The following is a 12,731-nucleotide window of genomic DNA, read 5'->3' as shown; positions in this document are numbered from 1 at the left end:
ATTCCAATTTAATCAACACTAACATCTTGAGTAGAAACAGCTCTAGGAACTGCTGAAATTAACCCACTTTACTGACATGCGGACTCTCCAAAGCCAACATCCACATTCCATAGATGTCAAGTTTCATACTTAATTGCTTTCTTAAGGCAAAAGACAAAGCGACTTAAAATATCCCAAGTAAATAAAGACTATGCACATATCTCATGTGCTCTGTGTTTACATCAAACAGTTGAAGGATTTGTGTTAACGATCTATGTAGTTTCATGTGCACTCTCCTTGGTTAAGGTCAGAAGTACAAAGTTACCAAAAAACAAAAAACAAAAAGATATTCAGACAATTAGGACCATGCTAATCTAATCGACAGAACACACACACACACACACACACACACACAAAGCCTAACTTCAATTAAATATACAAAAAATTCTAATTATTCTTTATTTATTTTGAGAGAGCATGAGCAGGGGAGAGGCAGAGAAACAGGGAGAGAGAGAATCCCAAGCAGTCTCCGCAATGTTGGAGCAGAGCCCAAGGCGGAGCTCAAACCCACAAACCGTGAGCTCAAGACCTGAGAAAAAATCAAGAGTTGGATGCTTAACCGACTGAGCCATCCAGGTGTCCCCCTACTTATTCTATAAAAAGGACTGACAACTTCCAGGCACCTCGGTGGCTTAGTTGGTTAAGGGTCTGACTTCAGCTCAGGTCATGATTTCATGGTTCATGAGTTCGAGCCCTACATCAGGCTCTACGCTGACCGTGCGCAGCCTGCTTCACATTCTCTCTTCCTCTCTCTCTGCCCCTCCCCTGCTCGCACACACTCTCTCTCTCTCAAAAATAAATAAGCAAATATTTTTTTTTAATTTTTTTTTTTTAACGTTTTTATTCATTTTTGAGACAGAGAGAGACAGAGAATGAATGGTGGAGGGTCAGAGAGAGGGAGACACAGAATCTGAAACAGGCTCCGGGCTCTGAGCTGTCAGCACAGGGGCCCAATGCGGGGCTCGAACTCATGGACCGTGAGATCGTGACCTGAGCCGAAGTCGGCGCTCAACCGACTGAGCCACCCAGGTGCCCCAAGCAAATATTTTTTTAAAAAAGCGGGGGGGGGGGACGACTGATAACTTCCAACCCTGTGGGGAAAAAAAAAAAACTTTCCAATTAATATCTATTTGCTCCCCCAATAAAACAAGATCCATAAGAACTTTCCAGAGATACACCAATAGTGTGGATTTCTCTCCAAACCAAATCTCAGAAAGGTAGACAGTGGGACTAAGCAGACCATTAACAGTAAATTATTAACACCCAAGATTCCCAAACTGGAGTAAAGGGCAAGGAGAACTGGTGGTGATCATGAACCAGAGAGAACCCTCCCCTCTGCTCCTTATTTCTACCACTATCCTAACCTAGAACATTATTATCTTAAACCTACGCTATTCAAAGATTTCTACCTGTCTTCAGCCTCTTCCCACTACAACAACTAAACACCATTTCCAAAGTAACCTTTCTAAAAAATGCTTTATGCAAATACTGTGACAATCTTTCAATAATTTCCAGTGACATCCAAAGCCTGACAATCTCGTTCTATTTTATCTTCTACTAACACTTACCAAAAACAGATCAAGCCACTAAAACAAAATAGATCAAGCCAAAAATCATATACTGACTGCTGTGGTCATTCTATCCCAAAGCCAAATAACACCAAGTTTATTTTCTTGCTGAAGCCCCTAAGTATCTTTTTTCTCTACTAAGACAAGTCCTACCCTGCCGTCACAGTCAGCTTAATTTCAGCTTAATTTCAACTTAATTTCCACTGAGTTCTGATACCCTTCAGAAATCTCCTCCTCCAGGGGTGCCCAGGTGGTGCAGTTGGTTAAGCAGCTGACTTCAGCTCAGGTTATGATCTCACGGTCTGTGAGTTCGAGCCCCGCATTGGGCTCTGTGCTGACAGCTCAGAGCCTGGGGCCTGCTTCAGATTCTGTGTCTCCCTCTCTCTCTGCTCCTCCCCTGCTTGTGCTCTCTCTCTGTCTCTCAAAAATAAATAGATGTTAAAAAAAAAAGAAAGAAAGAAATCTCTTCCTCCAATAGACCTCAATGGTACTGGCACTCTGAATCTGTTATGTTTATTGTTATCTCTCGTTTTGCAAATGCCAAGAAGAGAAAATGCCGTAAGTATTAAAAAAAAAAAAAAAAAAATTATACCTATTTTTCCAGTACAGTGCCAAAAGAGTCAATTATTTTTGTTCTTAACAGCAAGTCTATGCAGTGTCTCCAGTTAGAATGAGAAGAACAGATCAACCCTCAGAAGCTTAACTACAGAGGGGTTCCTGGGTGGCTCAGTCAGTTGAACGTCTGACTTCAACACAGGTCATGATCTCACAGTCCATGAGTTCAAGCCCTGCATCAGGCTCTGTTCAGACAGCTTAGAGACTGAATCCTGCTTCAGATCCTGTGTCTCCCTCTCTCTCTGCCCCTCTCCTGCTAGTGCTTTGTCTCACTCTCTCAAAAATAAAATAAAAAACATAAAAAAAAAAAGAAGCTTAGTTAGCTTCAGAAAAGAAAGACTGAACTGGTTAGATATAAAAGAAGGACTGAACTGGGGCTCTCCCTGACTCACTTTGTTTTTCAGTTTCCCCATTGCTCTCAAATCCCACAGTGCTACCTCTCTTCTCAAAAACTAGGGACAGCCATTATTTTGGACTACATACTGCTTCACAATCACTCATGTAAAACCAGATTATAAAATCAGACTCTTCCTATGATTTTAACAATGCTAAAAACACATATATGTGTAAACAAAGACTCTAGGAAACTTAGAAAAACTAAAACAGCTGGTATGTTTGGGTCATTTCCCTTTATAATCTCTTATATAATTATAATAATGTGTTTCTTACAAAAAAAATAAAGAGGGGTGCCAGGTGGCACAGTTGATTAAGCGTCCGTCTCTTGATTTTGGCTGTCATGATCTTATGGTTCCTGAAATCGAGAACTGAGTCAGGCTCAGCGCTGACAGCCGGGAGCATGCTTGGAACTCTCTCTACCCCTCTCTCTCTGCCCCTCCCCCACTCATGTGCTCTCACACTCTCTCAAAATAAATAAACTTTAAAAAATAATAATAAAAAGGGGAAAAGTCCTTCAAATACATTTTATGATTCCTTACTGTAAAAGAAAAAAGGGGGGCTTAACTATTTGTGGCTTGTTTCTCTTGGTAATTCATTATATTTCTAAGTTCCCTCTCCCCAGTTATTAAATCTCTACTATCTGAATAAAGATTAGTTTTGGACTACTTGCAAAATGCATCTCTCCATTAGGAAGAATAAATCAAGAGCTTCTTAAAAATGCTATAAGTACCCTGCTAAAAACACCTACCAATTTTTTTAAACCTTTAAGCCAGCTGACAGAAGGACTGAAATTTCAAATCAATACTTTTCTTTTACATATGTTACTTTATTAGAATAACCATCTTACCGGTTCTTCAACTTCTCCACTAGCATGCTGAGCTTCAGCTTGTAGGTCTATAGGTGGGGCATCTTCCACAATTCTTTGAACAGACATCTGAATAAACTCATCAAAAGAATCCAGCTGCTGTCTGACCAAGCCTTTCTCATCAAAATAGGAACTGGGAAAATATTTGGGTTTAAAACCAGTTACAACTCAGTGACGTTTTCTAGCATACTTCCTCATTTTCATTATAATTAAATCCAACAAATAATCATTAAATACCAACCACCTTATGTCCATCATTATACCAGATACTATGAGGTATCCAAAAAAGGGATGAGACTAGGAACACTTTCTTTGTAGAACTTATTAAGTTTAGGAAAACAAGACTTATGGGTAAAATAATTAAACCATAATATAAGAACTATAAGGAGACCCTAATTACAAATGTCTTTAAAGGGCACCTGGGTGACTTAATATTAAGTGTCTGACCCTTGATTTCAGCCCAGGTCATGATCTCACAGTTGTGAGATCAAGCTCTATGTCCAGCTCCACACTGGACATGCAGCCTGCTTAAGATTCTCTCCCTCTCCCTGTGCACACTCACAGAGTATCTACCTAGTTATTTTTTCTTAGCAAGATGCCTCTTGGTGTTTTAATACTCAAATATCACAGAAGATACCAATATCTCAATACAAAGTTTTTATAGCCATGTTTAATTGTAAAAATATACACTTATATCCCCAAATCTCAATACATTTTTAACAAAACAAGGTTCAGGGCACCTGGGTGGTTCAGTTGGTTAAGCGTCTGACTTTGGCTCAGGTCATGATCTCACAGTTCATGAGTTCAAGCCCCGCATCAGACTCTATGCTGACAGCTCAGAGCCTGGAACCTGCTTCAGATTCTGTGCCTCCCTCTCTCTCTGCCCCTCCTCCACTCACATCCTGACTCTGTCTCTCTCTCTCTCTCTTTCTCTCTCTCTCAAAAATAAATATTAAAAGAAAAAAAAAGTTACTTTTCTTGGGGTGCCTGGGTGGCTCAGTTGGTTAAGCATCTGACTTCAGCTCAGGTCATGTTGTGAGTTGGAGCCCTGCATCAGGCTTTCTGCTATCAGCAAAGAAGCTACTTCAGATCCTCTGATTCATTCTCTCTCTCCTGTCTCTCTCTCTCCAAAATAAACAAACACTAGGGGCATCTGGGTAGCTCAGTCTGTTAAATGTCTGACTCTTGGTTTTGGCTCAGGTCATGATCTCATGGTTCATAGTTCAAAGCCCCACATTGGCTCTGCACTGGCAGTGCAGAGCCTGCTTGGGATTCTCTCCTTCTCTTTCTGCCTCTCGCTCACTCTCTTTCAATATAAATAAATAAATAAATAAATAAATAAATAAATAAACAAACAAACTTCAATAAATAAACAAAAGAATAAACATTAAAAAATGAAAAGTTACTTTTCTTACCTATTGTTAAGGCTTCTGAGTTTTATTACATCTTAATTGCATTTAGAATTCGATGGAAATTTGGGTTAAAATACAACCTAACATAACTCTTTATCTATTTAAAATAATAAGAAAACTAAGGAATCAAATTAACACCAGAAATGGAAAAAATAGGCATCACATGCCTCCTGAAGGACTGCAAAGAGAACATCACTGCTGCCAAATGTCATCATCTGAATCTAAGGAAACATCAGACAAACCCAAACTGAGGGGCATTCTAAAAAGTAACTGGCATTCCAAAATGCCAAAGTTAAAAAAAAAAAAAAAAAAAAAAAAAAAAGAGAGAGAGAGAGAGAGAAAGGCTTATGGACGGTTCTAAATTATAAGAGACAAAAAAGTCATGAAAGCTAAACATAATATGTAATCCTAGGTTGGATCCAGGATCAGAAAAAAATTTATTTTGCTATAAACAACATTAGTGAGACAACCAGCAAAATTTGGATAAAATTTGTAGATTAAATTATTGTATTAGTATCAATTTCCTGATTTTGAGAACTTATATTTTAAGTATGTAAAAGAATATGTTTAGGTCTGCAACAGACTCTCAAATGTCTCAGGGAAAAAATATGTAGAGAGAGGGAAAAAAACACAAAGCAACTGTATAAAGTTAACATCTAGGGAATCTAAGCGAAATGTATACATAAATTCTTCATGTAACTTTTTAAGTCTTAAAATACTTTAAAGGTTCAAGTTAAATACATAGAGAAACCAGCTCTCATGGAGCATATACATATAAAACATCTAATTTTCAAGAACAGAATAAGCAGGAAATCCTTTTATAGTTTATTGTGCCTCTTAAGGCTTAGTTTAGTCTAAAAAGTTACCTGATTACAATCCAGCATGCTTCTTGCCACAAGTCTGGGGTGATTTCATCATCATCCTCATCATATTGCATATCTGCAAAAACCAAAAATATTGTATTCATGTGCGTATCTCACTCCTATGGTTTGAAGTAGCAGAAACACATTTACTCTCTGCTAAATAAAAAACAATCCTTTTACCCTTCTTCAAAAATCTCAATTAATCGAGTTATTACTAACGTATAATATACATAGGTATACATCTACATATACAAAGGTCTACGTCACATAGGTATTCTCCCAATATACAGAGGCTACAATTACAAAGGTTCAGTGTAAGTTGTGTGAATTTGTTTAATATTCCATCTTCTCTAGAAAGTCCATGTAATTCTCATGAATAGCTAACTGTAATAATATCTAGGAGCAAGCATGTAGTCCTCTAGTCAATAAGCTCCTCAGAGGGGCACCTGGGTGACTCAGTCGGTTAAGGCGTCTGACTCTTGGTTTCCACTCAGGGCATGATCTCGTGGTCATGAGATCATTCCCCAAGTTGGGCTCAGTGCTGACAGCACAGAGCCTGCTTGGGATTCTCTTTCCCTCTCTCTCTGCCCACCCCCCACCCCTGCTCACATGCACTTGGGTACTCTCTCAAAATAAATAAACATTAAAAAAAAATAAGCTCCTCAGAGACTGGAGGGACAGATTAGGGTAGGGGAGTAAAGCCAGAGAAGTGTTCCAATAGCTGGGCAATACCTTAAGGTACAATGGTCTATTACAACAGCATTTCATACATGTAAAGGTGTGACAGACTGTATTTTCTGAAGATGGCCACAACTGTATCTTCCATTTCACATGGTCTTTTATAATGTCATCTTGATATGCCTAGCATCAAGATACAGGGTTTATGTTTCCTCCCCTTAAATCTGAAGGGTTTTTGACAGTGCCAAAACTAAGATAATGCAACTAAAACCACACTACATGACTTTAAAAGCTATGTAAGAAAAGGCAACACAGCTCCACCCTGTTTGCTGAAACACATGCTTCTGGAGCTTTGAGTGTCCGTTAATTAAGTTCTACTACTCTAAGGCTTGTTTAATGTGAGGAAGCCCAAACCATACGGAGAGAACACTTATAGATGGTTCGGTCAGCAATCCTGGTCCTTGAGTCCTTCTAGAAATGTGAATAAATACTCTAGATCATACAGCCCACAACTGTCAACACTCAGCCTTTCTTTGCACTGAACCACTGACATCATGGAGCAAACATGTCATTCCTACCATGCTCTGTCCAAATTCCTGACCCACTGAATCCATGAACACACTAAATTAGTTTTCAAGCAGCCAAATATTAGGTTATGCAGCAATAGTAATATGAACAATAGGACATTTGAAAAATCAGAGTGCACTGGTTCTCTGATATTAGTCTCATCTTCTTATGTAAGAAGGTAAATGGGGGTGCCTGGATGGCTCAGTCAGTTGAACGTCCAACTTCAGCTCAGGTCATGATCTTGCAGTTTGAGTTCGAGGCCTGTGTCAGGCTCTGTGCTGACAGCTCAGAGCCTGGAGCCTGCTTTGGATGGATTCTGTGTGTGTCTTTCTCTCTGCCCCTCCCCGACTCACACTCTGTCTCTCTCTCCTTCAAAAACAAATAAAACATTAAAAAAAATTTTTTTTAATTAGTATGTGAGGGACGCCTGGGTGGCTCAGTCTGGTTAAGTGTGACTCTTGATTTCAGTTCAGGTCATGATCTCATGGTACTCAGATCAAGCCCTCCCCCCCCCCACGCCACAAACCTCACTGGGCATAGAGCCTGCTTAGGCTCTTTCTCTCTCACTCTCCCTCCCTCTGCCCCTCCACCACCCACTCTCAGAAAAAAAAAAAAAAAAAAAAAAAAAAGTGCTGGATTTTTATATTCTGACATATATGCAGTCTGCAAAACTTAAGAATTTTCTATTTTAAAATTAACACACATGGGGCGCCTGGGTGGCTCAGTTGGTTAAGTGTCTGATTTCAGCTCAGGTCATGATCTCACAGTCCATGAGTTCAAGCCCTGCATCAGTCTCTGTGCTGACAGCTCAGAGCCTGGAGCCTGCTTCGGATTCTGTGTATCCTTCTCTCTCTGCCCCTCCCCTGCTCATGCTCTGTCTCTGTCTCAAAAATAAATACATTAAAAAAACTTTTAATTAAAAAATAAAATAAAATCAACACATATATTCAAAATAAATTATGTAATAAATGCTTCTTCAATGGACTGGACTGACCCCTATACATGGTGGGAGGGGTAAGACAAAGGTATCTAAAATAGCTCAGAGATACCCAGCTTTGATGAAAGATTAGAGGCTAACATCACAGCCACAGAGAAGCAAATAAAAAGGTGGGAAAGGGGGAGAAATAAGGAGGTCAGCTTTAGGTATACTTGTAGATCATTTATCCCTTTAAATACTTGTCGTAAACAACTGGATATAAACATAAAGCTCAAATAAGAGTTCTAAATTACAAACAGGTGATAATTATTAATAAGTGATAATTAATAAGGTGATAATTGTATTAATATTACAAACAGGTGATAATTATTCCAGTAGAATATGGAAAGCTTATGTAGAGAAGACTGAAGGGGGGAAATTAAGGAATACCCCTATTAGAGTCATGTGAAAAGAAATGAATCCATGAATGAGACTCATTTACTCATTCACCTGCTCATCAAATATTTACTGAATGTATTTACTGTATCCCAGAGATATAGTAAATCTTCAGCTGTATCCTCAGATTATCACCTACTGTGGGGGATACAAACAAGATGAACTCAATTAACAGGAAGAACAAAGTGATATGGACAGTCCTAACCAAGACCTAAGGAGGTTAGGGTAGACTTCCCAAAAGCTGAGCTGAGCAGCAATCTCACATAAGAATAAACAGGAGTAAACCAGGCAAAAGAAAAGGGGTGAGACGGGAGGAGTAGAGATAGTAATATCTCAAACGGAAAAAAATTTTCGTGAAAGACTCCAAAATGAAAGATATTCAAGGAATGAAAGAAGGCCAGTGTAGCTGAAGGATGGAGTGTGAAGTTGGAGTGGTAAAAGAGACTGTTTTTTACCAATAGAGAACCATTCTAAGATTTTAACAAAGGTGTGGCTAGATCAGATTTCATTTCTGAAAGATCACTATGGCCACAGTATGGAGAGTGAATTGGAAAGGCAAGAAAACTGGAGCACCAAAACCATTTGAGAATCTGGAGAAGTAATCTAGGCAAGAGATGGTGGTGGCCTGAACTAGAAATTGTGGCAGAGTGAACAGAGAAATGGCCAGATTTGACATATTTAGGAGGCAGAACTCTCAGGGCTTGGTGGCTCATTAGATAACAGGGACAGAAGAGAGGAATCAAGAATGACGCCCAGGCTTCTGGCTTCAACAACAGAAGAGGGTAATACCACTCATGGAGATGGAGAACACAGGACAAAGCAGATTAGGAAGACAGATAAAGAAAACAGATGTTTGGGCAGTGACAAATTTGAGAAGCCAGGGGCACATCCAAGTGAATTTGTCCACTGGCATTACATATCCAAAACATATGGACTGGAAATATAAATTCAAAGTCATCCACAAATAAATGGTAACTGAAGCCATGGAAAATAGATGAAATCCTCCAGAGAGAATAAGAATAGTATAAGAGAATGAGAAGGAAAGTCAGATAGGTAGGAAGAATTGAGAGATGTGGCAGAAGGAAGGAGTGAGTTTCCAGGAGGATGTCAATGATGTTAAATACCACAACGGAGTTTAAGGTTTAAAATGTTTTTATTTTTATTTTTATTTTTTAACGTTTATTTATTTTTGAGACAGAGAGAGACAAGGCAGAGAGAGAGGGAGACACAGAATCTGAAACGGGCTCCAGGCTCTGAGCTGTCAGCACAGAGCCCAACGCGGGGCTCGAACTCACGGACCGTGAGATCATGACCTGAGCCGAAGTCGGACGCTTAACCGACTGAGCCACCCAGGTGCCCCCTTTATTTTTATTTTTGAGAGACAGAAATCCTAGGCAGGCTCCATGCTCAGCATAGAGCCTGATGCAAGGCTCAATTCCACAACCCTGGGATCATGACCTGAGCCAAAATCAAGAGTTGGACACTCCACCAACTGAACCACCCAGGCACCCTGGGTTTGGATAATCTTTAAAAAAAAAAAAATCCCTCTGATTTATCACTTGAGAAGTCACTGACATTCTAACTAAGAGTTGTTCTAATGTAGTGGCTTGAGCACAATTAGATTATAACAGGTTGAGAATTTGAAAAATGGAAATTGGAAACTTTTTTTTTAAGAAGACTGGCTGTGAATGAAAGGAGAAAGGCAAAATATTAGAAGAAAAGTAAACAAAGAGTTTAAGGACGAACAGAAAAACGTTTTCTTGAGATCAAGAGATCTAGTATTTCATATAGAAAAAGAAGCCAGGTGAAAAGGAGTGTCTAAAAACTGATGAAGGCATTATCTAATAAAGATATCAAAGGGCACAAGCAGAAATGGGATGTAGACTCAATGCTGGAGCAGACTTGATAAATGAAATACCTTTAACTTTCTTTCCACAGGGTTATTATACATTGCTAATGAGAATATAAACTAGTACAATCACTATAGTGGTTACTTGGCACCAGCTAACAAAATGTTAAACATGTGTATTATTCAAGCTGACAATTCTGTATCTAGGAATTTCTCCGAACGAACATACTTGCATTGGACAAAATGACGAGTGCGAGATAATTCACAACAGCACTACTTGAACCAGAAAAAGACCGGATATGACCCAAATACCCATCAATAAAACACTACTTACGATATACCCACACAAACCAGGAAGGTGTGAAAAAATCTGAGGGTGCTCATGAGAATATCCCATATATACAAAACATATATTATATATAAAATATATGTATTTACTGAGATATATATATCTCAAAACATGCAGAAAAGTATGAGTGTTACCTTTTGTCTGTAAAAGGGTAGACAACAGAATCCCATTTATATTTGCTTTAGTATGCATAAAGCTCTCTGAAGAGAGAATCTAAGAACAGAGATTACCTACTGTGGAAGGGACTCACATTAGATCGTGGACAAGAGTTAAGACCTTACCCTTTAATATTTTTATATGTTCTACCTTGTGAGTGATGAGAATACATTATGCAAAATGTCAAACTAAAAAAACTTCAAATTTTTTTCTGAGCTAGAAGAAATCTAATGATATTTATAAATTTGTAGACTCAAGATCTGAGACAGAGAAGTTTAAACAGTAGAGTTTATGCTCTTCTTTTTCTCCATGAAGTGGCTGCGGAAATAAAGAGAAACATGAGAGGTGGCCACAGGAGTGGGAGTCGAAAAAAAAGTGAAGTCTGAAATAGAAGCTGTGAAAAATGGAAGACTGAACTTTAAAAATACATAATGAGGGGCACCTGGGTGGCTGGCTCAGTTAGTGGTAGGACTCTGAGCAGGTCATGGTCTCCCAGTCCGTGGATTCCAGCACCACGTGGGGCTCTGTGCTGACAACTCAGAGCCTGGAACCTGCTTGGGATTCTGTGTCTCCCTCTCTCTGCCCCTCCCGCGCTTGTGCTCTCTCTCTCCCTCTCAAATATAAACAAACATTAAAATCATAACAATACTAAAAATACATAATGAAAATACACTAGATTTGACTAAGAATTCTACATGTGAAAAGAAAAAATACATATTGATCCCACTCAATAAAATACCTAACACCTGAAAACTACCATCCTGTGGGAAGAAGAAATTTAAAGATCTTTTAGGACAATATACTTAGTCATTTGACAGCATGAAGGAATTTCAAAAGAGACCAACCCCTCCTCGCCTCCCCGACCCTCCATACACGCTATATTCTTTTACCCTGCTGTATTTCCTGAGCCTAGCACAATACTTGGCACAGGCTGACACTCAAAAATTCAACTATTCAATAAATCCACTGTGGCCCTGGGGGAAATAAAAAACGGAGTCCTTTGCTTCAAAGTACAAACAACGGAATTTGTCTTACTGTTCTGCGCGCCATTTCAATATGGAAAAGCGGCGTATGAGACTTACCCAGGAGCAGAAAGAGGAGAGAACAAGACTCCCCTGACCAGGGACATCAATGCTACGTTCCCTGCACCCTCCATCTTTCATAATCCCAGCTTTGTACCCGGCCTGGGGAATTCTGGGGGCATGACCGGGAATACTTAAGCGACGAATGGGAGGAGGCCGCAAATTCTCAATTAATTCAGCTCCCCACTTTTCCCTCCTTAGATGGGTCGCCTCGGAGTGTTCTGAGTAGATACCTACCCTCGTCCGCGTCATACATATTGGCAAAGGGTTTCCAAGTTCCTAACTCTAGAAATCCGAAAAAACCGAGCAGCGGCCGCCGGCGCCCGAGCGTGAGGCGAAGTAATTTCCGTCTCCGGCGTTCCCAGAATGCTCTCCTTTTCAGGCCAGAGGCCACCCACAAAGCAGCCAACGTAAGATCTGCGCCTGCGCAAGTGGTAGGCCGAGCCTAGGTAAGGGTTAGAATTGCGCACGCGCAAATCGTGGGCCAACGCCTCCTCTGGCTGATTGCGAGGAAGGCTCTCACCGTCGGCGCATGCCAATTAAAGTTTATTTTTTTATATCCTTGCACGATGACACCTGGAAAAAAAGAAACAAAAAGATGTATTGATAAAAGGCTTTAATTGGGACCATGAGTATGCGGCATTCGATTTTTCTTTGCAGTTTTAAGGACCAAAAAACAAGTTTTTAAAAACGTGATTCATTAAAAGGTTGCGCCAGCGGTGGCGCATAGAATAAGCCCGATAGTAAAACCCTCGCTAGCCTCCTGCCCACCCAGCTCAGCTTAGGTCGCCGGTGCTTTTGCCGCAGCTTTGAATGGGTTTCCAGGCCTCAGATCCTTCATCTCGAGAACCCACAGGAATAGAAACGAAAGGAAGAGACGAAATGTGTCGGACAAACAACAGCCCTCAGCTAGTCCAGGG

At 39.9% G+C, this 12,731-nt stretch overlaps 1 protein-coding gene across 2 annotated transcripts in view; it reads right to left on the bottom strand.

Moving 5' to 3' along the window:
• POLR2B (RNA polymerase II subunit B) overlaps nucleotides 1-12,731 on the bottom strand; it is a 42,106-nt gene that overhangs the window by 29,199 nt on the left and 176 nt on the right. Inside the window, exons 1-4 of one of the 2 annotated variants that reach the window (XM_060655712.3) lie at nucleotides 12,583-12,698; nucleotides 12,049-12,387; nucleotides 5,762-5,834; nucleotides 3,466-3,616 (exon numbers count right to left, since the gene is read on the bottom strand). In XM_060655712.3, the coding sequence (XP_060511695.1) occupies nucleotides 3,466-3,616; nucleotides 5,762-5,834; nucleotides 12,049-12,067 (243 nt within the window). In that variant the 5' untranslated portion in view covers nucleotides 12,068-12,387; nucleotides 12,583-12,698. Of the gene's footprint in view, nucleotides 1-3,465; nucleotides 3,617-5,761; nucleotides 5,835-12,048; nucleotides 12,388-12,582; nucleotides 12,699-12,731 lie in introns of those variants that run through there. The other variant, XM_060655713.3, reaches the window with a different exon arrangement.

The sequence above is a fragment of the Panthera onca genome, chromosome B1 (assembly GCF_046562875.1).
Source record: "Panthera onca isolate mPanOnc1 chromosome B1, mPanOnc1 haplotype 2, whole genome shotgun sequence".
In the NCBI taxonomy this organism is placed as follows: Eukaryota; Metazoa; Chordata; class Mammalia; order Carnivora; family Felidae; genus Panthera; species Panthera onca.
The sequence above is the reverse complement of the archived record's forward strand: the minus strand, read 5'-3'. Positions and strand labels throughout refer to the sequence as shown.